At 40.0% G+C, this 27,712-nt stretch overlaps 1 protein-coding gene across 1 annotated transcript in view; it reads right to left on the minus strand.

The window, feature by feature from the left end:
* Nucleotides 1-27,712, minus strand: part of LOC109899761 (AT-rich interactive domain-containing protein 5B) — an 83,400-nt gene that overhangs the window by 23,477 nt on the left and 32,211 nt on the right. The window contains exons 5-6 of the mRNA XM_020495272.2: nt 2,525-2,655; nt 1,828-2,068 (exon numbers count right to left, since the gene is read on the minus strand). Coding sequence (XP_020350861.1) covers nt 1,828-2,068; nt 2,525-2,655 — 372 coding nt within the window. The remainder of the gene's footprint in view (nt 1-1,827; nt 2,069-2,524; nt 2,656-27,712) is intronic.

Here is a 27,712-nt window from a genome sequence, read left to right on the forward strand (position 1 = left end):
CTGTTGTCAATGAACAGGCAGAATAACAAAGGAAGCTGGGTGGGTTCTATTTGAACTGCAGAATGGCATTGTGTTTTCAACTGGATAGCAGCTAAGGCCTATTAATGGGGTTGTTATGCATAGACTGTAATTACCACAATAGCAAGCAGAATTAGGAAGCACAGAAAGGAGAAAGCAAATAAGAGAATACTTCTTTCTTAGATTACTTCCAGCCTGTTTTTTCTCTAATTCACTCTATTCAACAGGGCAATTATCACAGAGATAAAGATGGCAAAACAGACGAAACACAATGTAGACTAAAACAGACAAGTTCAAACAGGTAAATAATAAACAAGGCAAAAATAACCTCTCTAAAGGCAACCTGAAATAATGTGCATCACCTCCCCCGCCCAACACATGAAAACCAATTCCCCAACTCCTTATTCTCCTATTTGCGACTAATGCAATTTAAAATGTGCAATGTGATGTCAAACTGTACCAACACTGACACACACTCCCAGCCCCCTCCTTGTACATTCAGAATGTGGTACCAACACTGGGAATAGCTGTTTGTTCAAGTGAATGGAATATAATGAAATCTCTTTTTGTCATGTGGCTTTTCTTCTTTTGAAGTTCATTTATCTTACGTCCTGTGCAGCGAGCAGGCACACTGCTAAAGCTAAATAGAAGGCAAAGAAGACCCAAAGAAGCTTCCTTTCTAGTGGAACAGATAACAAACTTTGTGCTGGAGCTATAGCATTGCCCTGTGTAGAATATGCCATTAAAATAAAGTGGATAGATTGACTGATTCACTTACAGTATTTCACCTGTATCTGCACTGCTCTGGCTGCCCTACATTGTGCTTTAGAGGAAGTGGAATTGGTAGCTCGGTGTGCATTTCAGAGCCAATGTTTTAGAGAAGAATATGTCATTAAATGGCTTCTGTTAACAATCACGCAAAGCATGTAGGAGGCACATTGAAAGAGGACAAGAATACATGTGTATTACCGTTCGACAATCCAGTGCTTTAAAACAGTTGTTTTCTTAATTATAGACCACTCATAAAAGCAAATCCAAAAACACAATTTCCATAACAGAAAAGTTTTGCTTTGATACTTGAGGCTATTGCAGTGACTGAAAGGAATCATGAATGCTGATTGCGTCTGAGCATATTTTGTAGTAGTTCTATTTTTTTAAACAGTCAAGTTGCCAAGGACAAGTTTAAATTGCATTATTTGAAGCTTTAATGAGAAGAGTCTTGCTTGGTTTGTAATTCAGAACATGTACTGTATGTAAAACAGTTGGGGTTATACTTCGATTCAAACGATGCTATGCTGTAAACTCAGTAACTACAATATGCATGCATACTGAGTCACTATCATATCATCTCAACCACATTGGCCAACTTAAGAACAGTCTCTTTGGTGTGAAGATGACTTCTCTTTCCAAATATCTATATGGAGTTTAATCGTGAACCACAGCTTACATTTGTATAGAGAGACTAACATGTAAAACAGCTCACCTCTTTTTGTATAGAGTGAATTGCACCACAATGACGCATGGCTGTTCCGAGAAATAATATTGAATGACGGTTCTTGTATGGTTCTCTATATAAGACATAATCTTCCCTAGCATGTGAAACCTCATTGTTGTGAAGTGAAACATTCGACCTACATAAGAAGCGTTTGATCTGAGCGAGATGTGTTTCCCATGCATGCGACACTCTGACAGTGTGAGAAGAAGCGTTATGGACTCACATATGATGCTTTTTACAGGACCTGGTGTGTGAAAATTATATATCCTATATGCAAAGCTTATATGAATATAAAAGGAAGATATTTCACTCACTCTGCTTAAATCCCAGGAAGGGGATCCTATCGATAGGTGTGTCCCTGTCTTTCATGTACTTGTATAGGGCTACTAGGAAGGCCTGCTCGTCTGCCCGACTCTCATTTGATGATTCCTCGTCCTCTTCTTTCTCCTCCTTCTTCTCCCTCTCCACCTTCTCCTCCACAGATGCCTGTTTACAGATCCTGGGTTTGGCCATTGTGCCTCTGGTGGGAACCGTCAACTTGCAGTTAGGTTTTACCTGTAGGAAATATAAGAGTGGGAGTTGAAGGGTTAACATTCAACTGGAAGTGGGGGCTATTTAACGAATGCATGATTCTGTCAAAAGTATTATCATATCACTCCATATAATCGCAACCTTTACATTTTTTATTAAACCAAACTGAAATAAAGTTAAGTGAATGGCGAAGGCACACAAAGATGGAGGAATTCAGATATGATGTCATTGTTTTAAACTGCGGCTAGTGACATGGTTCAATGTGCAATTAAACCAGCATAATCTTTTCTTTTTTTTTGCAGTCTGGGAACTAGAATTGGGATCAAGTTTACTGTGCTAATGCAGATACAAAAAAATGAGTAATGGAGAGCAGTGTATAATCCAATGAATTTAGCAAAATAGGTATTTGTGGTAAGTACATGGGGGCCATCATCTTTATGCATGTCTGCTATTAAATCAAATGTTACGTGAGTAGTGTACCTTGGTGTGAGACTTGTTCTCTGGGGTGCTGGGTTCTTGGGGTCCCTGAGGCCCCTGACTGTGGCCCTGGGAGTCCCTTCGCTGGGACACTGACAGTTTCTTCTTCCGTGGCCGACCCTTCAGGTTAGGGGCTGAGAATATGGGGACAAACCATGTGCTGGTTAGTATTCCTAGTGACAATGTTTCTGGAGAAAGAAAGACACAACCACACACAGGGCCTAGGGAAGGAAGATAAGCAAGCTAATTCTGAATTATTTGTATAATAAGCATTTAGCAAATAAACATTTCCATTCTAGGTTTCAGGAGTGTAGCATAAAAACTATGTAAACATCTGAGTAACAATTCCAATCCTCTAAAGTTACATCCATGAAAACATTAGGTGATGTTGTTGCACAACACATACACTGATCTAATCATTATTTCCATTCTTAGTTCCCTTGTAACTCGCTGATTTGAGACCTTCAATATTGTCAGTTATAAAACACATAAACCTGTCTGATTGGAGTCCTTTGTTAGAGGTATGCAGATAATTCCACAGTACACAAAGCATTTTCAAACCTCCAGAGTCTTTCTACGGTCACATTTTATGTCAACCACCAACTGTATTGTAACATCTTGGCAGACTGCCTTCCACTGTAACAATGATAAACTAAAAGGAGAGAGGAGGCACTCGATTTGAGCCAGGTTAAGTCAAGTCGTTCAGAGCGACATTCCGTGTGCAATGACAATTAAATTACGTCCAAGGTTAGAGGCAGCCAGGGGAATATTTTTTTGCAGAATCAAATTCTCATCATGGTTTGAAGAAAAAAAATGTAAAAAAAACAAACCCCAATGAAATCAAGGAGGAAGTAATTACAGTTGGTGAACGCTATTGTGACTCAATGACCTTTCACTTCACATTCTTTCGAAAACAGGCAGGGAAAAAGGCAAGGAAAATTACACCATGTTCTGTAATCAGCTTGGCAACTGCAAGTTTTCACAATACTTGGCCTGATTGTAATACAGGACAGTGCACTGTATTTTCTTTTTCTTTTCCCTTTCTCTCTCTTTCTTTCTTTCTTTCTTTCTTTCTTTCTTTCTTTCTTTCTTTCTTTCTTTCTTTCTTTCTTTCTTTCTTTCTTTCTTTCTTTCTTTCTTTCTTTCTTTCTCCCTCTATAAAGTTGAAGTCTTACAATACCCTGAAGTCCAATCCTTTGCGTAATGGATGACTCATGAATGTTAATACAAACGAGCTGACCTGAGCTCTACCTCATTGAGATTTGTTTTTCACCATGTGACATCAGTTTAAACAAGAAATTCCATATCTAAAACAGGCCTACGTAGGAAACAGTACATAAATAATACTCTCAGGCCTCTATTTCTCAGCTGGGGTTAAGGAGGTGCTAGTGTCAAACACACGTTAGTTTGCAATTTCGTCATGTAAAAACTAGCCCTAAAACCAGGTTCGGCCATTTATATGTCTTATATCAGCTCGCTTGTGCTCAGATAGGCAGGGTGGGAATATTTGAGGTGTGTCCTTAAAAACATGAGTGCTAATTTCTAGCAGTGTTATTAGGGATATTTCAGACCAACCAAAAGCTGGTTTTAGCGGTAATGTAGTTGGTTACAGTGCAATCGGAAAGTATTCAGACCTCCTTGACTTTTCCACGTTTTGTTACATTACAGCCTTATTCTAAAATTGATTAAATAAAAAAATGTCCTCATCAATCTACACAAAATAGCCCATAATGAATAAGCGAAAACAGATTTTTAGACATTTTTGCACATTTATAAAACCCAAAACAGAAATACCTTATTTACATAAGTATTCAGACCCTTTGCTATGAGACTCAAAATTGAGCTCAGGTGCATCCTGTTTTCATTGATCATCCTTGAGATGTTTCTACAAGTTGATTGCAGTCCACCTGTGGTGAATTCAATTGATTGGCCATGATTTGGAAAGGCACACGGCTGTCTATATAAGGTCCCACAGCTGACAGTGCATATCAGAGCAAAAAACAAGCCATGAGGTCGAAGGAATTGTCTGTAGAGCTCCGAGACAGGATTGTATCGAGGCACAGTTCTGGGCAAGGGGACCAAAACATTTCTGTAGCATTGAAGGTCCCCAAGAACACAGTAGCCTCCATCATTATTAAATGGAAGAAGTTTGGAACTACCAAGACTCTTCTTAGAGCTGGCCGTCTGGCCAAACTGAATAATAGGGGGAGAAGAGTGTTGGTCAGGGAAGTGACCAAAAACCAGATGGTCACTCTGACAGAGCTCCAGAGTTCCTCTGTGGAAATGGGAGAACATTCCAGAAGGACAACCATCTCTGAGGCACTCCACTAATAAGGCATTTATGGTAGAGTGGCCAGACAGAAACCACTCCTCAGTAAAAGGCACATGACTGCCAGCTTGGAGTTTACCAAAAGGCACCTAAAAACTCTCAGACAATGAGAAACAAGATTCTCTGGTCTGATGAAACCAAGATTGAACTCTTTGGCCTGAATGTCAAGCATCACGTCTGGAGGAAACCTGGCACTATCCCTACGGTGAAGCATGGTGGCAGCATCATGCAGTGGGGATGTTTTTCAGCAGCAGGGACTGTGAGACTAGTCAGGATGGAGGGAAAGATGAACGGAGCAAAATACAGAGATCCTTGATGAAAACCTGCTCCAGAGCGCTCAGGACCTCAGACTGGGGCGAAGGATCACCTTCCAACAGGACAGCGACCCTAAGCACACAGCCAAGACAATGCAGGAGTGGCTTTGGGACAATTCTCAATGTCCGTGAGTGGGCCAGCCAGATTCTGGACTTGAACCCGATTGAACATCTCTGGAGAGACCTGAAAATAGCTGTGCAGCAATGCTCTCCATCCAACCTGACAGAGCTTGAAGAATGGGACAAACTACCCAAATACTGGTGTGCCAAGCTTGTAGTGTCATACCCAAGAAGACTCGAGGCTGTAATCACTGCCAAAGGTGCTTCAACAAAGTACTGAGTAAAGGGCCTGAATACTTATGCAAATGTGATAGTTTTTTATTTTTAATACATTTGCAAACATTTCTAAAAAACTGTTTTTGGTTTGTTGTTACGGGGTATTGTGTATAGATTGATGAGCGGGGAAAAACGATTTAATCAATTTTAGAATAAGGCTGTAACGTAACAAATTGTGAAAAAAAGTCAAGGGTTTAAATACTTTCACAAATGCACTTAATAGTATGAATCTTGACAGCGGAAACAGAGCCTATCGAGCCGTGATGCACACTGCCCACATGCACATGGAATGAGAGTAGCCTAATGTGCTTTTGGTGCCTGTATACTTCGTATTTAGTAACACAAAAAAACATGTTTTTTCCCATTAAAAACCAAACATATTCTCCCCCCTCTCAATTATTATAATTTTTTTTTGTCTGCCCATTGCAATCGCGTTGTAGTCAAAACTGTTGATAAAAAGTTTGGCTCCTGAGACCGCTTGGAAATAAATCTTAATTATAAATTAAAATATAAAGCAGTGAGCTGACATTCCCTTTTTATTTATTCATTGCAGGCAGGCCCACATTATGTTAGCGTTTTGGACCTGCATAAAACCCCTTCCGTGATGTAGGCTACGTGTCCACACCCATCATGAAATAAGAGATGAGAACCTCCGGTGAATACTGATTGAACATTGTATTTAGAAGATATCTGTAACCTGTAAAAATAGCTTGTTTTCCCAAGCCCTCCCTTAGGTCTACTATAACGACGGCTGGTTCAACAGCAAAGCGTGATGATTTTATTTATTTTATTTATTTATTTTACCTTTATTTAACCAGGTAGGCAAGTTGAGAACAAGTTCTCATTTACAATTGCGACCTGGCCAAGATAAAGCAAAGCAGTTCGACAGATAAAACGACACAGAGTTACACATGGAGTAAAAACAAACATACAGTCAATAATGCAGTATAAACAAGTCTATATACAATGTGAGCAAATGAGGTGAGAAGGGAGGTAAAGGCAAAAAAGGCCATGATGGCAAAGTAAATACAATATAGCAAGTAAAATACTGGAATGGTAGTTTTGCAATGGAAGAATGTGCAAAGTAGAAATAAAAAATAATGGGGTGCAAAGGAGCAAAATAAATAAATAAATTAAAATTAAATACAGTTGGGAAAGAGGTAGTTGTTTGGGCTAAATTATAGGTGGGCTATGTACAGGTGCAGTAATCTGTGAGCTGCTCTGACAGTTGGTGCTTAAAGCTAGTGAGGGAGATAAGTGTTTCCAGTTTCAGAGATTTTTGTAGTTCGTTCCAGTCATTGGCAGCAGAGAACTGGAAGGAGAGGCGGCCAAAGAAAGAATTGGTTTTGGGGGTGACTAGAGAGATATACCTGCTGGAGCGTGTGCTACAGGTGGGAGATGCTATGGTGACCAGCGAGCTGAGATAAGGGGGGACTTTACCTAGCAGGGTCTTGTAGATGACATGGAGCCAGTGGGTTTGGCGACGAGTATGAAGCGAGGGCCAGCCAACGAGAGCGTACAGGTCGCAATGGTGGGTAGTATATGGGGCTTTGGTGATAAAACGGATTGCACTGTGATAGACTGCATCCAATTTGTTGAGTAGGGTATTGGAGGCTATTTTGTAAATGACATCGCCAAAGTCGAGGATTGGTAGGATGGTCAGTTTTACAAGGGTATGTTTGGCAGCATGAGTGAAGGATGCTTTGTTGCGAAATAGGAAGCCAATTCTAGATTTAACTTTGGATTGGAGATGTTTGATATGGGTCTGGAAGGAGAGTTTACAGTCTAACCAGACACCTAAGTATTTGTAGTTGTCCACGTATTCTAAGTCAGAGCCGTCCAGAGTAGTGATGTTGGACAGGCGGGTAGGTGCAGGTAGCGATCGGTTGAAGAGCATGCATTTAGTTTTACTTGTATTTAAGAGCAATTGGAGGCCACGGAAGGAGAGTTGTATGGCATTGAAGCTTGCCTGGAGGGTTGTTAACACAGTGTCCAAAGAAGGGCCGGAAGTATACAGAATGGTGTCGTCTGCGTAGAGGTGGATCAGGGACTCACCAGCAGCAAGAGCGACCTCATTGATGTATACAGAGAAGAGAGTCGGTCCAAGAATTGAACCCTGTGGCACCCCCATAGAGACTGCCAGAGGTCCGGACAGCAGACCCTCCGATTTGACACACTGAACTCTATCAGAGAAGTAGTTGGTGAACCAGGCGAGGCAATCATTTGAGAAACCAAGGCTGTCGAGTCTGCCGATGAGGATATGGTGATTGACAGAGTCGAAAGCCTTGGCCAGATCAATGAATACGGCTGCACAGTAATGTTTCTTATCGATGGCGGTTAAGATATCGTTTAGGACCTTGAGCGTGGCTGAGGTGCACCCATGACCAGCTCTGAAACCAGATTGCATAGCAGAGAAGGTATGGTGAGATTCGAAATGGTCTGTAATCTGTTTGTTGGCTTGGCTTTCGAAGACCTTAGAAAGGCACGGTAGGATAGATATAGGTCTGTAGCAGTTTGGGTCAAGAGTGTCCCCCCCTTTGAAGAGGGGGATGACCGCAGCTGCTTTCCAATCTTTGGGAATCTCAGACGACACGAAAGAGAGGTTGAACAGGCTAGTAATAGGGGTGGCAACAATTTCGGCAGATAATTTTAGAAAGAAAGGGTCCAGATTGTCTAGCCCGGCTGATTTGTAGGGGTCCAGATTTTGCAGCTCTTTCAGAACATCAGCTGAATGGATTTGGGAGAAGGAGAAATGGGGAAGGCTTGGGCGAGTTGCTGTTGGGGGTGCAGTGCTGTTGTCCGGGGTAGGAGTAGCTTATTGAAATTCTCAATTATGGTGGATTTATCAGTGGTGACAGTGTTTCCTATCTTCAGTGCAGTGGGCAGCTGGGAGGAGGTGTTCTTATTCTCCATGGACTTTACAGTGTCCCAGAACTTTTTTGAGTTAGTGTTGCAGGAAGCAAATTTCTGCTTGAAAAAGCTAGCCTTGGCTTTTCTAACTGCCTGTGTATAATGATTTCTAGCTTCCCTGAACAGCTGCATATCACGGGGGCTGTTCGATGCTAATGCAGAACGCCATAGGATGTTTTTGTGTTGGTTAAGGGCAGTCAGGTCTGGGGAGAACCAAGGGCTATATCTGTTCCTGGTTCTAAATTTCTTGAATGGGGCATGTTTATTTAAGATGGTTAGGAAGGTATTTAAAAAAAATATCCAGGCATCCTCTACTGACGGGATGAGATCAATATCCTTCCAGGATACCCCGGCCAGGTCGATTAGAAAGGCCTGCTCGCAGAAGTGTTTCAGGGAGCGTTTTACAGTGATGAGTGGAGGTCGTTTGACCGCTGACCCATTACGGATGCAGGCAATGAGGCAGTGATCGCTGAGATCTTGGTTGAAGACAGCAGAGGTGTATTTAGAGGGGAAGTTGGTTAGGATGATATCTATGAGGGTGCCCGTGTTTAAGGTTTTGGGGAGGTACCTGGTAGGTTCATTGATAATTTGTGTGAGATTGAGGGCATCAAGTTTAGATTGTAGGATGGCTGGGGTGTTAAGCATGTTCCAGTTTAGGTCGCCTAGCAGCACGAACTCTGAAGATAGATGGGGGGCAATCAGTTCACATATGGTGTCCAGAGCACAGCTGGGGGCAGAGGGTGGTCTATAGCAGGCGGCAACGGCGAGAGACTTGTTTTTAGAGAGGTGGATTTTTAAAAGTAGAAGTTCAAATTGTTTGGGTACAGACCTGGATAGTAGGACAGAACTCTGCAGGCTATCTTTGCAGTAGATTGCAACACCGCCCCCTTTGGCAGTTCTATCTTGTCTGAAAATGTTGTAGTTTGGAATTAAAATGTCTGAGTTTTTGGTGGTCTTCCTAAGCCAGGATTCAGACACAGCTAGAACATCCGGGTTGGCAGAGTGTGCTAAAGCAGTGAATAGAACAAACTTAGGGAGGAGGCTTCTAATGTTAACATGCATGAAACCAAGGCTATTACGGTTACAGAAGTCGTCAAAAGAGAGCGCCTGGGGAATAGGAGTGGAGCTAGGCACTGCAGGGCCTGGATTCACCTCTACATCGCCAGAGGAACATAGGAGGAGTAGAATAAGGGTACGGCTAAAAGCTATGAGAATTGGTCGTCTAGAACGTCTGGAACATAGAGTAAAAGGAGGTTTCTGGGGACGATAAAATAGCATCAAGGTATAATGTACAGACAAATGTATGGTAGGATGTGAATACAGTGGAGGTAAACCTAGGTATTGAGTGATGAAGAGAGAGATATTGTCTCTAGAAACATCGTTGAAACCAGGAGATGTCATTGCATGTGTGGGTGGTGGAACTAATAGGTTGGATAAGGTATAGTGAGCAGGACTAGAGGCTCTACAGTGAAATAAGCCAATAAACACTAACCAGAACAGAAATGGACAAGACATATTGACATTAAGGAGAGGCATGCTTAGTCGAGTGATCAAAAGGGTCCGGTGAGTGGAGAGGTTGGTTGGTGATTTAGACAGCTAGCCAGGGCATCGGTAGCAAGCTAGCATAGGATGGAGGTCTGTTGTTAGCCACCTGTTGCGTTCCGTCAGTAGATTAGTGGGGTTCCGTGTGGTAGAGGGGATTAATCCAAATCACACAACAACAACAAAAATAAAAACAATAGATATAGTTATAGAGGCCCAAGAAGAAAACATAATAATAATAATAAAAAATTAAAAAATAATAATAAAAAAATTGTCCGATTGTCTATTCAGATAGCAGCCGGTAAGACAGCTAACGGTTAGCAGGCCGCAGATGGGCGTTCAGGTAACGTCGCGACGGAGGAGCCAGCCGAATAACTCCTTCGGGTAGATAACGTCGGCAGTCCAGTTGTGAAGGCCCGGTGGGGCTCCGCGAAGGCAGTAAAACGGGTCCGGATAGGTGACTGCAGCCCAGGTGTGATTGATGGAACTCAGGAGTGATTGACGGAGCTTGCTAGCTCCGGAATAATTGATGTTTGCTCCGGAATCGACGAAGGCCGATAGTCACACGGATAGCAGCTAGCTAGCTGTGAGATCCGGGTATGAATGTCCAGAGAGCAGTCGAAATCCAGGGACATGGAGAGAAAAATTGGTCCGGTATGTTCCGTTCCGAGCCGCGCTGCGCCGTACAGAACTGGCGATAGATTTTCGAGCTAAAGGATAGCTGATGACCACAAACCGTGGTTAGCTGAATACTAACGAATACTTTATGATATCATTATATTTTAAATGTATTTATTGTTGTTGTTTTCGTTTAATTTTATTACAACCAATATTATTAGAATGATTCACCTTCCTGGTTTTATGCTTACCACGTCCGTGGCGCGCATGCAATGCAACTTCTGATGTGTGAATGTGATCAGATCTGTAAGATGGTTCCGACTATGTTCATAAAACATAGGCCTATTTGGGAGCAGACCCTATGTCAGTGTGAATGTTATAGAAGCCATGCAACTACTTGGAACAATGTGGACTGGATTCAAGTTAACTATTTATCCAAGATGGGTCTACATTTAGTTATTTTGTTTCTGTAAGATATCTAACAAACTATAACAGACTAACATTGGAATTGGACTCGATTCCAAGGCAACATATAAAAGACCGTAAATACACAACTTGAAGCAACCACATATTTGGTCATGAAGCATGTTCTGATTGGCCAGTGCCTCGACACACGCACAACTTGTTTAGTCATCAAAACCCAGCCCTTTCGCACCCACGCCAGCAAGTACGTTGATAATTGTAATAGTGAAAATAGCTCAAATATTTCTGACACACCCCTGAACCTATAGAGCTACCGCCTGCGCTTAGAGTTACCATTGTGTTAGGTTTGTTAAAATAGAGCCCTCAATGTGGGTCTTTTTTAGAAACCCAATGTGTAAGCTTGAGCATGTAACTCAGATGAGAGCGTATTGTGTAATAACACTGTGTGCAGTGCACATTTCACACATCAAATGCTGCAGATGTGAAGACTGGGAGATAAATGTTACATGCTGTTTATGATCACTATGGCTGAGATTCACTGATTTCCAGATAGTGGTTTTAGAAGTTTGTTTGATTTTCACAGCAGTGTATCCTGGATGGAGGGAGTTGACACTTGATTTAGAAACCGATAATGCAATTCACTCTCAAGTTATAACGTGTGATTTGGTTATAGTGAGAAAAATACATTCTGGGGCAAAACTAATCGTGTGTGTTAACTCCTCTGACTACATCAGAGGTTTGTCTTTGAGCTGATGCCACGGGTTTGACATGGATCTGTCGACATCTGTGCTAGTTTAAAAACATCAGAAAGCCCCCCTCAGACTTTCAGCATATCGACTTCAAATGAGCCTCAAGGTCAAGTGGAGGAATGTGAGGAATCATTTTATTATTCTGAGCCTGTATGCCACTGATCATGTTCCCTGATGGCAGTTACATAAGGAAACCTCCTCACAATAACACACAGGCATTAGGTCTGCTCTGGCTTTTTTGGGGGTCACTGACCTGACTTAAGGTTGAATTTGAAGGTTGCTGGTTCAAACCCCTTGAGGAATACACAGCTGTTTAAATGGCCAGCTGTAAAAAGTGGCAGAAATTTAGAGTGCAGGTCAAATGCATAAGTTACCTTGAATAAAAGCTTGCTCTCTTGGCAAAGGCAGACATAAAATCACACCCTGGGGAAAATCCATAATTTCTGTCATTGAGCAGCACCCCGGAGGCATGAAAGTCTCAATAAATTCAGCAGTGATGCAAGCTGACAACTTGATCTTTTGATGCAGTCCAATGCTCCTCTTAATGTCTGACAGTACTTTGTCTAATTTCTCCAATTCAATTAAGAACTAGCACTTCATTATCATTCCGCGGACGCCTTGTTTGAAAAAGCCATTAGACACCTCAGAATGGGTTCTGACAGTCCACATTGACAGATTCCTTAGGATTATGCAGCAATGAATATAAAGAACACTGTATAAAAGTGAAGAATATCATTCAACCTAAATACTACCATAATGATGTCTTTATAGCTTGAAATTATAGCTTCCATTCACATACTGTATGATCCTGTTTTGAACTATATGCACTGTAGAGCGATGGTGCACTGTAGAGCGATGGTGCAATAACACTAAAATGCTTCCTTGCTAAAATACACTGCTGCTGCAACAATGTCTTATGAAATGCTACTGTACTCAGTGAAATAAAAATCCACAACCACATATAAATGAGCTGCACTCTTTACTGAATCACTACTGATGCAAGTGCCACTTTGACTCTTGGTCCAAAATAGCAACTTCTTTGTTTTTATTCCCACATGACTTCGAAACTAATTATAGGGCCTATATTTCATTGACATCCAAATATGCTTTTGAGAGTCCGAAATCTTCCCAGCAAAAGGGAGAAATGATTTCACTACAACCCTGTGACCCAAATAAGGCCAAAGTTCATATACAGAGGAGGGAAGCACAGTGAAAAATCCATCAGGCTGAAAATCCCCTCTGACTGCCAGTTGTGTGTAAAGTGTTGGGTATTATTAGAACAATACAAAGGAGCCTCCCGAGTGTGGCAGTGGTCTAAGGCACTGCATCGCTGTGCTAGAGGCAACACTACAGACCCGGGTGCTAGATGCGTCACATGGTCCAGCGTCCTCCGGGCTAGGGGAGGGTTTGGCCGTGGGGGCTTTACTTGTCTCATCGTTCTAGCAACTCCTTGTGGTGGGCCGGGCGCCTGCAGGCTGACGTTGGTCGTCAGTTGAACTGTGATTCCTCCGACACATTGGTGTGGCTGGCTTCCAGGTTAAGCAGGCGGGTGTTAAGAAGTGTGGTTTGGCGGGTCATATTTCGGAGGACTGCATAACTCGACCTTTGCCGCCCGCGCCCGTTGGGGAGTTGCAGCGATTGAGACAAGATCGAAATTGGGGAGAAAAAGGGGGCAAATAACATGGCTAACACAAAGGCTAACAAGGCTAATACAAGGCTAAAAAAAAACAGGCTAACACAAAATGTTCAGAAAACCCAGATGCCCCTAAATTGAAATCAAATAATATATTTACAAAATAATAGCAAATGTAACAGATGACAAAGTTTTAAAATCAGAACTATAAAAGGAATGATTTATATTACAAACTTATTATGAATTTAAGGTTTTTCAAATGTATTTCACTTCTATACATAGACTTTGCAGGATAGTTGTGTACACTCGAATATTGGTAAGGTATTTCAGAAAAAAGGATTTGTTAGTGAACAGTCCATGAAGAATATAATGCAACCACAGCACAAGACATCATTTTTTTGCTGAGAGCTATTCTACATTTAGTGAAGAACGTGGTTTGCTTATTCTCATTAAACACTGGGTATGTTGACACACAACACATGCACATAATGCCAAGCATGCAAACACGCGTTAGTACTTACTGTTCTTCCTTCTCACTAACCAGTGAAACAGAGACATAAAGACAGTAAAATGGAGGAAGCAGGGCCGGCATTATGGGTGGGCTTTAAAGGGCCTGGCCTGCCCTACCATACTTCCTTGCCCATCCAAATAAAATATAGAAATATTGATCATATATTTGACTGAGACGTGCTCCGACAGAAAGACGCATCAATCTCAGATAAAGCATGTGTGCAAGCGGAACAGCGCCTCTCTGTCTCACTATGTGTACACCATGTATCTGATGTTGTCTGGACAAAAAGAGTATGGCATGTCATACTATTTTTGTCCAGACAGTGTCAGATACATGGGTTACATATAGTGAGACAGAATATGCAGACCTAAACTTGTCGTCTGCTTTCCCGCCTTTGGGACAACCACTCCGATTGTTAGGGCGGAGACATGAGCACTTGGTCATTATCCCAATCTCTGGTGTCAACCACTTGCGAATTGAAAAAGACTGTTGGCAGGTGCTGACTTCCCCTAATGTAAATTGATATTTCGCCCAAATTATATAGTTACTCCTCTCTAAATAAAATACTTTACCAGAGAGCATGACTTAGCCACAAAGGATCATGAGCTTTTTTTTTTTAATAGCTGTTGATTGTTTCAAATAGCAAGTACGTAGGCCTATGCCTATTTAATTAAGAAGCGTGGAATTTGGGCAGCGCACATGGCAATAGGCCTAGCTGATTATTGAGTTGCGGGTGTCAGTGAAAAGCATCAAAATTAAGTTTGAAGATAATGTTTTATGAGTATAATTTAAAATGTTGAGACAAGAAGAAGGGGAGGGGTGTGTGGCTAAGATACACTGTAAAAATAGAAAGTCTCAAAACACCATGAACGAAACCGTGAAAAGTAATGCACCTAAACTGAGATCTGGTGTTTGGAGGGTGTTTGAATGTCAACCCAATGTAAGTGTTTTAATAGACAGAATGTACTCAAATACCTAAAGTGGTTCTTCAACCTGAATATTGGTGTTTTTAAGAGAGTGTTGTGAAAACAATTTTAGGGTTTCAGTGCATGTAATAGGCATCATACAATCAATGGTTTAAAAATGCAAAAGGTTCATAATCTAAATATTTATTGATGATTAGGGCCTATGGATAAAAAAAAATTGCGGAATTACACCTTTATTTTTTTCAATGCTTTATTTAGACAGATTAGAAACAGGAGGAGCAGATAGTTTGACTTTTTTCCACTCAACCACACAGCCACACTGTAAGCAATTATTCTGGGGTGAATAGAAATGTACAGAAAACATCTACTTAATATTTGTTGTAAATGGTGTGTAATTCAAAATGTTTATACTTTGAATCTTTCACACAATGGTGTATGCATGTTTGAAGTAGTGTTTGAAGTAGTGAAGCACCGATATTACATTTTTGGCCAATACTGATATGCGATATTTTCCTTGCCAAAAACAAATTATAACCGATATTACAATTTTTTGCGGCCTTTTAAGCATTCTAGTACAGTTAAGTAGTTAACACACACACATGGACGCAACGGTCTAAGGCACTGCATCTCAGTGCAAAATGCGTCACTACAGTCCCTGGTTCGAATACAGGCTTTATCACATCTGGCCTTGATTTCGAGTCCCAAAGGGCAGCGCAAAATTGGCCCAGCGTCGTCCGGGTTTGGCCAGGGTAGGCCGTCATTGTAAATAAGAATTTGTTCTTAACTGACTTGCCTACTTAAATAAAGGTTACACACACACACACAAACACACACACACCACACTGACCCAAAAAGTATTGTTGGCCTTTACGTGTCCCCAGTACCAGTAAAACATAATCATAACCTATTTCTTTCATTAACTTGCTGTGCTGTTTCATTGTTCATTTCTTCAGTAATTTCATGACGTGTCAAATATGCTTGTTAACCAATCAGGATCTGAATATGACTGCACGTCACATAGTAATTTAACGCTTTCATAAATGTTTTACATAGTTATTACACATTGACTACACTATCACCTGTATCTCATATGTCACAATGATTCATCGATACATATGCTATATTGTTGGTAAAGTTGTCTCGCGCACCTACAGTGCTGGTCATAAAAATAATTAATGGATGCAAACAGTGTTCTTCTTGGAAGTATGCTTGGGGTCATTGTCCATTTGGAAGACCCATTTGTGACCAAGCTTGCTTCAATATATCAACATAATTTTCCTGTCTCATGATGCCATCTATTTTGTGAAGTGCACCAGTCCCTCCTGCAGCAAAGCACCCCCACAACTTGATGCTGCCACCCCTGTGCTTCACAGTTGGGATGGTGTTCTTTGGCTTGCAAGCCTCCCCCTTTTTCCTCCAAACATAACGATGGTCATTATGGACAAACAATTTTTGTTTAATCAGATCAGAGGACATTTCTCCAAAAAGTACAATCTTTGTCCCCATGTGCAGTTGCAAACCGTAGTCTGGCTTTTTTATGGCGGTTTTGGAGCAGGGGCTTCTTCCGTGCTGAGCGGCCTTTCAGGTTATGTCGATATAGGACTTGTTTTACTGTGGATATAGATACTTTTGTACTTTTCGCACCAAAGTATGTTCATCTCTAGGAGACAGAATGCGTCTCCTTCCTGAGCGGTATGACGGCTGCGTGGTCCCATGGTGTTTCTACTTCCGTACTATTGTTTGTACAGATGAACGTGGTACCTTCAGGCGTTTGGAAATTGCTCCCAAGGATGAAACAGACTTGTGAAGGTCTACAATTTTGTTTCTGAGGTCTTGGCTGATTTCTTTTGATTTTCCCATGATGTCAAGCAAAGAGGCACTGAGTTTGAAGGTAAGCCTTGAAATACATCCACAGGTACACCTCCAATTGACTCAAATTATGTCAATTAGCCTATCAGAAGCTTCTAATGCCATGCCATGGAATTTTCCAAGCTGTTTAAAGGCACAGTCAACTTAGTGTATGTAAACTTCTGACCCACTGGAATTGTGATACAGTGAATTATATGTGAAATAATCTGTCTATAAACAATTGTTGGAAAAATTACTCGTGTCATGCACAAAGTAGATGTCCTAACCGACTTGCCAAAACTATAGTTTGTTAACAAGACATTTGTGGAGTGGTTGAAAAATGAGTTTTAATGACTCCAACCTAAGTGTATGTAAACTTCCGACTTCAACTGTAGGTATGCACGTCAGCTTTGACATCGGTTTTGCACATTTGGCGTTAAACTAGATATGTTCACTGATATATCATGCATCCCTAGTTTGAAGAAATATAATTATATTTCTATATTAGTATTTAGCTTGTTGCGTGAGCTGTAATGGATCATGATGAATGGATATCCAAACCGTCAGGCAAATTGACATTCAATAACTTTTACCCACTCAAACACACAGCCAGACTGTAAGAAATGAGTGAGTGTTGCAACTGAGGACAGACAATTTTTACTTGCTACGCACTTCAACACTCGGCGGTCCCATTCTGTGAGCTTGTGTGGCCTACCATTTCACAGCTGAGTCGTTGTTGCTCCTAGACATTTCCACTTCACAATAACAGCATTTGCAGTTGACCAGGGCAGCTCTAGCAGGACCGAAATTTGACGAACTGACTTGTTGGAAAGGTGTCATCCTATGACGGTGCCACATTGAAAGTCACTGAGCTCTTCAGTAAGGAATTCTACTGCCAATGTTGTCTATGGAGATTGCATGGCTGTGTGTTAAATAGTATACACCTGTCAGCAACGGGTGTGGTTGAAATAGCCAAATCCACAAATTTAAAGGGGTGTCCACATACTTTTGTATATATAGTGTGTATTTCTGTTAGTATTAAGCTTGTTGTGCCATGAGGTGTAATGGATCATGATGAACGGCTAACCAAACCATCATTTAATGAGGACAGAACCCTTGACTGTTAATTCTTGCAGTTCAATCTCCAGTTAGTGCTGGTTGTTTGAGCACAATGCTTGACAATGCCTGCCAAAATGGTATAAAATGGCAAATGATCAAATACATAAAACAATGTTAAACATAAAGACAGGACTCTAAACACCAAAATAGTGTTTTAAAAATGTCTGTTTGTGCTCCCAGTCCCTGGCAAGGTGTTGCACAACACTTGATAAAGTGGTATACAACACACCGTGTCATGTTTCAAAACATCTCAGGATGATGTGATTAAATACTCTAGCTAAGTTAAGGTTGTGTCCTTCAGGTTGGTGGCAACTCAACTGGCACTAGTATTGGTGTTACAAAGTACTTCAATCTAAGTGTAAGGCTTGTCTCTCTCCAGAATGAATGCACTCAGCTCTCCAGAATGCGTTCAGCGGTCTCCCGCCAATTCATGTGCATTTATTGTTTCATTTTGTGCATTTGGTTGTTTATTTTGATAAATTCCCCATTACATACGTATGTCACCAGTAGGTCTTTAATGGCTGTCATTTGGTTTTATTTATTTATTTTAATGCAACTGTGCAAATACATACAGTACCATACAGTTTGGACATACCTACTCATTCCATGGTTTTTCTTTATTTTTACTATTTTCTACATTGTAGAATAATAGTAAAGACATCAAAATGCCGAAATAACACATATAGAATCAAGTAGTCAAGTAGTCAAAAAAGTGTTAAACAAATCCAAATATATTTGGAATATATTCTTCAAAGTAGCCACCCTTTGCCTTGATGACAGCTTTGTACACTCTTGGCATTCTTTCAACCAGCTTCATAAGGTAGTCACCTGAAATGAATTTCAATTAACAGGTGTTCTTCGTTAAAAGTTAATTTGTGGAATTTCTTTCCTTCTTAATGTGTTTAAGCCAAACAGTTGTGTTGTGACAAGGTAGGGGTGGTATACAGAAGATAGCCCTATTTGACCAAGTCCACATTATGGCAAGAAGAGCTCAAGTAAAGGCATTTAAAAGTGTCCCATACTGTTTTTATTTGTTGCTTTAGACCTTTGTATTTTACTTACACTGAACAAAAATATAAATCGATACATTCAACAATTTCCAAGATTTTACTGAGTTACACTTCATGTAAGGAAATCAGTCAATTGAAATGAATTCATTAGGCCCTAATCTATGGATTTCAAATGACTGGGAATACAGATATGCTATTGTTGGTCACTGATACTTTAAAAAGGTAGGGCATGGATCATAAAACCAGTCAGTATCTAGAGCGACCACCATTTGCCTCATGCAGCGCGACAGATCTCCTTCGCATAGAGTTGATCCGGCTGTTGATTGTGGCCTAAGGAATGTTGCCCCACTCCTCTTCAATGGGTGTGCGAAGTTGCTGGATATTGTAGGGAACTGGAACACGCCAGAGCATTCCAAATATGTTCAATGGGTGACATGTCTGGTGAGTATGCAGGCCTGGGACTGGGACAGTTTAAGCTTTCAGAAATTGTGTGCAGATCTTTGCAACATGGGGTTGTGCATTATCATGCTGAAACTTGAGGTGATGTTGGCGGAAGAATGGCACAAAAATGGGCCTCAGGATCTCATCATGGCATCTCTGTGCAATCAAATTGCCATCGCTAAAATGCAATTGTGTTCGTTGACCGTAGCTTATGCCTACCCATAACATAACCCCACCGCCACCATGGGGCACTCTGTTCACAACGTTGACAGTGGTTGTGAGGTCGGTTGGATGTATTGTCAAATTCGCTAAAATGAAGTTGGAGGCGACTTATGGAAGAGAAATTAACATTCAATTCACTGGAAACAGCTCTGGTGGACATTCCTGCAGTCAGAATGCCAATTGCACACTCCCTCAAAACTTGAAACACCTGTGGCATTGTGTCAAAACTGCACGTTTTAGAGTGGCCTTTTATTGTCCCCAGCACAAGGTGTACCTGTGTAAATGCTCGCTAACAGGGATGTAATCAAATTTGTGCCCAGAATTTGAGATCAATAAGGTTTTTGTGGACAATTTATGGGATCTTTTATTTCAGGCCATGAAATATGGGACCAACACTTTACATTTTTGTTCAGTGTAGTTGACGATCTTAGTTACAGGCCTACTGCTGTGTTAGCCTATAAGCTATGTTTGAGCTCCATGCGCTAATTTCTTTAGTCAACAATGGATCCCGGGGTATCAATGTGTCTATATGACAGAGGCTGGTGCTCTCGCATTAGTTGAATTTTAACTTTTAATTCAGATTTTTTATGATTAACCATGTGACAATTTTCAGAATCCAAAACTTTGTTATTTAAATTAAAATCCTAACTGCCACGCAGATCGGTAGAAATGGTAGGATAAATTGTAAGCTTCCCAAAACTTGACACTTGTGCGCCGCCTATGGTCTTTACTATAACAAGCACGTGCACACACAAGAGTTCCCTTGAAAAAAACGTGCTCCTTATGGATATCGGATGCCCATCCAATTGATTTGTTCTCACACCGGCCCTGGGAGGTGGTTTGAAGAAAGATGACTGGCATACTATTTTCCTCCTCATTTCCATGATCTTTTAGTGAACACCCATTATTCATGATTTCTGTAACCCAACTAAATATGACAGATTACGAAGCGAACCAAGCACATGTACAACTTTACAGCCAATAAGCCTCTAACAAACAAAAATACTTAACAAATAACAACACATAACAAAATCCCACTTTCTGATTGTGTATGTTTTTCCTGCTGGGTAGCTCCACTGTTGTGACATTTTCACAGTCACTGAGCCTGATGTGTTTGAAAGGGGGCTCTAACAGAGGGCAGCTCAGTACTCCTGACACATGTCAGGCCATGATATTACATGTACTTTAGGATTAAACAGACTTCTACAAATGAGCTAAATCCCCCGTGAACAACAGCCTAAGGTGTGACCCACCCAACCTAAAGGTCTATAACCTAATGTTTATACAAGTCTTTCTCTCTCTCCCATATGTAGGATGCTTTTTATCTTCATTTAGAAATGTCACACAGTGAGGGTAACACAGTGTGGGGGTGATATGGGGGTAGCATTGTGATCTTCACTCATCCTCTGGCATTATGCTATTCCCCAGCCAACCTCCTAATTTCCTATACAAATTGTGTAGCAGCCCTTTCCTGCAGTCAAATACCAAATTGCCCTCATGGGTGGAATGTTATTAATATTTTTCATAATTAATACACCTTTTTTTTCTCCACTGACGAAAATCCGGTGTTTCTATGTCAAACGGTTGTTATATTTCAGTCTTATGTGATGTACATAAAGTGTAATATTGGGATGCAAACTCAAAATGTAATACATTCCAACTCTATATCAGACATGGTACAGGTGTACTTTTTTAAGCCCATAACCATACTGTATACTGTATGTTTCAAAGTAGATTTATTTAAGACTACTTTCTAAATGTAATCCATTACAATTACTAGTTACCTGTTCAAAATTGTAATCGTTAACATAACTTTTGGATTACCCAAACTCAGTACGCAATCTGATTACTTTCAGTTACTTTTAGATTACTTTCCCCTTAAGATGCATTAGAGGAAGACAAAAACAAATATTACCAATTGAACGATATCTATTGCAGGATAAATCAATGATAGAGTTTACATAGATCGCCATAAATGGATGGTGCATTTTACTAAATGTGTTGGTTATGTAGGCTTCTTCTAACCTCTTGCTGCCACTTCAAATAATACAATTAGGCTTCATCTTTACATTAAAAAACCAAACTCTGTCAGATTTCCAGTCATTCCAATGAATGAAATACTCCTTGATCTTCAAGAGTAGGACTTAGAAATATACAGTAGATTAGCCAAATTGTTTTACCTGTGCATAACCCAAAAAGTAAGGAATTGTTTTCCTACTCTGTTTATGTTGTTGTAATGGAGGACTTATTGGGCTTATTGCTTTGAGTTGAAAAATAAATGATCCTCTCATGGAATGGTAAGATCTGAACACTGCCGAAAAGTGCTATTTGCATGTGAAAAATGTATGCCATACGCTGTTTACGTTTTTTTGGTGACACTTTAATATCTCAATCATTTGCAGCTGTTAAGTCAATCAAAAAGTATGCGAGTTTGAGCATGTGTACCATTTGGCCTATGGACATTTGTTTTTGAATCAGTATGAATTATATTGAACAATAAAAGCCCCACTCGTGGTCTTCTTAGGAACTCCCGCAATATGCAGCTGTTGCAAAAGTGCATTTTTTACTGGCTGTCCACTGGTATCAAAAAACAATGATTGATAAGCAGCTTACATTTCAATTAAACCATTATTGGGTTAAAATACACAAACATTTGTGAAAAGCTATCCACAACAACCACAATCCGTAAGGCGCAAATAGCTAAATGAAAGAGTAGCAGTGTGATTAACATCAATGCTCTATGTAGATATCAATAACAAGTTATATTCGTATCACCCGTAGGCTACACCAGCAGTCATTACCATTGGAAGACATAGCTTGGACTGTAGCCTACAAAAAAATCCTATTGCTGCTCTTTCCCACGATCCATCAAACCCATTTGGCGTGTCATCATTGGTCTCTAACGTGGTCAGACTCGATCAGGCAGAACAAACTTAAACTTGCGCCTTTTTTCAATGCTGATTTGAATATCATTGAGACAACGGAAAGGTATCAAATCATTTTGTGACAAACATCCTTTCTGAAGTTAAAAGTAAATTCTAGAAGTAATGTGGTTTTTCAATTGTCTCTGTAATCTTATTAAAATATTTTTGCTGGTAACGTAACAGATTACAGTTACAGTTTTTTTGTAATCAGTTTAATGGAGTGTAATTACTCCCCAAACCTGCTCACATGGGATGTTGAGTAATCATTATCTCTTTAACAGAACCCGGGCATCTTTGCATTCCTACAGTCTTCGTAACTCATATAGAGTTTTGAGTTGGGACTATTTCCTCATTGTCTCACGTCAGCTAGCGTGACGTCCATCTGCACTGATTTGTCTGATAATTCGGGATAGCTTAAAATAATTTTGGCTACAATATGCTGTCCTAACATTTTAAAATGTTACCAAGGTGACATTGTCCACTGAACCACCTTTCATCCTCAAAAGAGTCAGAGTTCATTTGACAAATTCTGTAGCTAATATTGACTTTTTTATGAGCAAGTATTCACTACCTAATTCTACATCTAGCTCAGGTATTTTGTGGTGGTAGAATCAGTATTTATGAAATCAGTGGTGTCAAGTACTTAAGTAAACATACTTTATAGTACTACTTAAGTCGTTTTTTGGGGGTATCTGTACTTTTCTTGACAACTTTATTTTATTTCACTACATTCCAAAAGAAAATAATGTACTTTTTACTCCATACATTTTCCCTGACACCCAAAATTAGTCTTTACATTTTGAATGTTTCGCAAGACATGAAAATGTTCCAATTCAAGCACTTATCAAGAGAACATTCCCGGTCATCCTTACTGCCTCTGAGCTGACGGACTCACTAAACACAAACTATTTGTTTGTAAATTATGTCTAAGTGTTGGAGTGTGCCCCTGGCTATGTAAAAAATACAAATAAAATAGATGAAATTATCTTTTACTAATGATACTTAAGTATATTTAAAACCAAATACTTTTAGACTTTTAATAGTATTTTACTGGGTGACTTTTACTTGAGTCATTTTCTATTACGGTATTTTTTACCTAAGTATGAACACTTAGTACTTTTCCATTACTGTGTGAAATTTGAAATTAACATTTGCTACCTAATGGGTTAGCTAGCTAGTGTGTCTGCTTGCTGGCTGAACCAGTCTCAAATCAATCCATAAGAAACGAAAGGCAGGGATGCTAACAATGCCAGTTGACACACTCAATGCCGAATACTCCCTCTAGCTAGCTAGTGTAGTGAAATTCTAGCTAATGCACAAACTAGTTTTCATGATATCTTCTCTGCCGTGATTACTGCACAGAGTTCTACAGCACAGCGGACTGCTCTCTGCGACGTTATCGCGTTGGCCAATTGTTACAAAGTAGCGAGGCACGGTGCCAGCTGTCAGAGTCAGATACATGCTGATTTCTGAGAACAGTCCCATAACTTTGGTGCAGTACAACTTCATCAACAAGCTGGCAAACTAGTGTTAGGGGGATGGGCAAAATCTTGATTTTTAGAAATGAGTTCAACTTCCTACAAGACAGATCGTTTGAGGAACGAGCATCATGTAGGAGTGACGCCATCTGATGTGAGAAAATGACTATTTCCTCTCATCTAAGTGGTTTGCTATTACTGCAGGTGTTCAGAAATGTGAAATATAGTGTGACAAGTAGCCTACTGTAGTATGCTAGTAAGTGACAGTGGTAGTGAAATAATGTGATGGCTTGTTATCCTTTCAGAGCTGAATACTGTCATGAGATGGCTTCAAATTGCCTGTGTTTATGTGAGCTAACGAGTAGCACAATGCCATGCTCTTATCATGGAAATGACAAATTCAACTAATCTCATTTGAATAACAATAAAAGTAAATGCAATAGCCATTTTCAAATGCTCAAATTTCAATATGTGACTACCGACATAACACCCTTTTTTTTGTTGCAAGAATTTGTAAATAAAATTCTGCCACCATCCTGGATAAGTCACAAGTCACAATTGATTTTACATTGCATTTATTTCTGGGAAATATAATTACATGAGAAAATGATTGCTATACCCAACAAACGTTGACTGTTGAACATTAAAAACCTATTATCAAAGGGAACAATTTGCCAGATATATCGTGGAGGGCATATCTAGCCATATATTTGTGAAGATGAAGACCAAACGCCAGGTAGTAATTATCAATCATCATCAAGATTCTGTCTGGACCGCAGTACCCATGGCAACAGGCCCACATCGCAGCATGTATGTTTACAGGAAATTGAACAGTCCTTTTACAGTTCAGCCTCTCGCTTCCCTACCTCACAGGTGAACACAGCATTTAACTGCCAGCATTTAACTACATTGCCCTTAAGTGGGCATACACACTTCCATTATGTCCACTACTATTCCATCTGGTTGGCTTAACCACAGAGCCAAACGTTAACAGCCCTGCAAGCTAATGATGCAGCTGAAGACACAAGTCCATAATATCTCTATGTTGTTTAATAAGGAGACGGAGGTTAAAGTTCCCAAGCAAAGTTCAAGGCTCTTTTTTGTTGTTCATGTCTCTGTTCCTCAGTTGGTAGTTGTACATATACTAAATGCCTTAGTGCAGAACTACATCATAAAGGCTCAAACTAGCTTAGATTGAAAAGTGTCTACTGTATGTCATTTTAAAAGGGTTGTGTGAAGAGAATATTTTTGTCACATCTTACCCAACAACCATCTGATACTTTACTTATACTGAATAACCATGCTCTTTCATCCTTCTGGAATTAATATTCAATTTACTTAAAACAAGATCTGCTAATTAACATGATTAGCAAATAAACCAAAAGCAATTTGAGCTAAAATTGGCAGGAGTGCGGATGAATTTGCCTTGTTTATTATTGCTGTCATTTTCCACTGCAGCTTTATTTATGCAGTGTTGTGTATGCCCCCCTTGGGAGGGAACATTACTCTTTCATCATATCAAATGAAGTGAAACGGAGTTATTCCAGGAAGAGCCAATTAAACTGTTGAAACACGTTTATTATGAAATAATTCTCATTGGATGGAGTGCGATTGAGGGTGTGAATGTGTATGCTTTGTGCTGTGCAAACTCAAAGTTGTAGTGCTTGAGTGTACACTAATGTACACTAATATAAAGGTACACTCAAGCATTGAATTCCCCCTATACCATTTCCACATGTACAGTACAATACATTTAACTTAAACCTAGAGATTAACACGTTTTCTTTACTCTTTCAGAATCAAATCAAAATGTAACTTAAGCACACCTAAATCTCTCCCTCTCTGTCTTCCATTCTTTTTGTCCACTTTCCTCTTCATGTGACACATTCATGCTCTTTGCAGTGTGTCATTGGGACTCATTAACACAGATCATTCTCTGAACTCTGCCAGCTTAAACCAAAACAAGGCTGACAAGCAGAGTAAGGAATGCACTGAACTCTGACCTCAATCTTGATAACATCACCCTACTCCATTTAGATCCAGTTACAGTGTGTGATTTTAACATACATAGATTTTGCCCCCACACCACCATCATACATCTTATCTGCCCTATCCCATTAGCAAATATATGTAATTAAAAATATGAAAACAGATACATTAATAGTGTCATGATCTAAAAATACATATATGTAGAGTTTACATGTTGGAGAGTTTACCATGTCCAGTTTCAGATTTGCCTAGTGCCTTTGAGTTGGCAGTGTCGCTTAATGGCTTTTGTTTAAAGAGAAAAAAACCTTTTAAGGATGAAAGTCAAGCATAACAACACACAGAGGGGCCGTCCCAAATATGGCATGTCTTTCCATGAGCGCGAATGTAAAACAGACAAAATTACGTAATGTGGGATTTGCTAAAAATGGGCTAACCTTCAAACGTTTCCAGATTATTGCTATTGACAGAGTGAAACAAAAACTAAATGGGTCTGGGGTTTTAAATAACCAAACAATCTGTTTCATATATAACTACCGAGCAGTGAAGGAGCTCAAGACTTATGCTATTCATTACCGGAAGGGAGAAATCACAGCGACCTATAAATAAATGAATGCACGGATAAACGCACTCATACATCAATAAACCATATTTATTCTCATAGATTACGCTCTGGTTACATTTGATGGGATTGAGTTAACCAAAGAGCTATCGTTATGACTTTGTCATGTAAAATCTTCCAGCATGGTGATTATAAATAATCATATTCATTTCAAATAGGTCAGGGCATGCTTTTCCACTATACCTATTGTCTGGTTGTAGGGCAATTTATTCTTCTGAGAAATATTGAGATATTTCCCTCGATGACTAACACAGAGGCCTTCCTCCATTGTACTGTAATGAGGATGTGAGAGATTAGTGTAAGTAAGAATGATGCTATTTACGATACTCATAAACTATGTTCAAAAAGACCAACATGCCCCTACCTGCAAATATGAGGAGCAAAAGAGCCCCCTCACAACATACTTAAACTTCAAGGGTGTATAATATCATCCCTCATGACTCATGGATCTGACTCCAGGCTTCAGCATTCTACTCCTCAACCTCTATAAATTGTGTTGTGTAGGAATTAAGCCACATCAAGAGCCTGTGAAAGTCTTCTCCCTCCTCGCTCTGTCCAGATAAATGATACCTCTCCAAGCTTTTTTTCTGTACAGACTAAAAGGACTATAATAATGTGCATCTGGGCAGCTTGTCCTGTATGTTTCTAATTAGGATGAAAAATAAGGGATATTATGCTTCACCACACAGTCATGCTAATTCAGTAGACTGAAAATGCTTTTAGTTCAATACCAATGTGAGGTTGTTGCTAACATCTTGTGGAAAAACTGAGTGTATATGAGAAAATAAAAGCTATATGATTACCCAAATACATTAAAACAGTGCCAGCTTTATAACCTGATCTTAGCTTTGAAAAAAAGATTTCAGAGCAGAAATTATTCCAATCTATATGGGAGAGCACATGTTAACAGTTTAGCAGGATAAAAATGGGCCTGTCTTAGGCAATCTCCAGCTTTACTGGGATTCAGTGGAGGGGAGTGACACAGGCACACAAAGGAAATCATTCCTTTATCAGTGTGTTTACATTCTGGCCTCATACTGGCCATGCTACAGTGCTTTTACAGGAACATTAACACAGTTTACACTCCAGAGCAAGTATCCTTCATTTCACAATACGTTAAAAATAGAATCTCTTTAGGGTCTATGCATCTGGTAAGCATTAATATCCAGCAATAAATCCCCCCCCCCCCCCCCCCCCCTCGGGGATTACTAAAATAATTCAGATGGATTCCAGAAAATGCTCCTCTTTAA

This window comes from Oncorhynchus kisutch, linkage group LG11 (assembly GCF_002021735.2).
Source record: "Oncorhynchus kisutch isolate 150728-3 linkage group LG11, Okis_V2, whole genome shotgun sequence".
Lineage (NCBI taxonomy): Eukaryota > Metazoa > Chordata > Actinopteri > Salmoniformes > Salmonidae > Oncorhynchus > Oncorhynchus kisutch.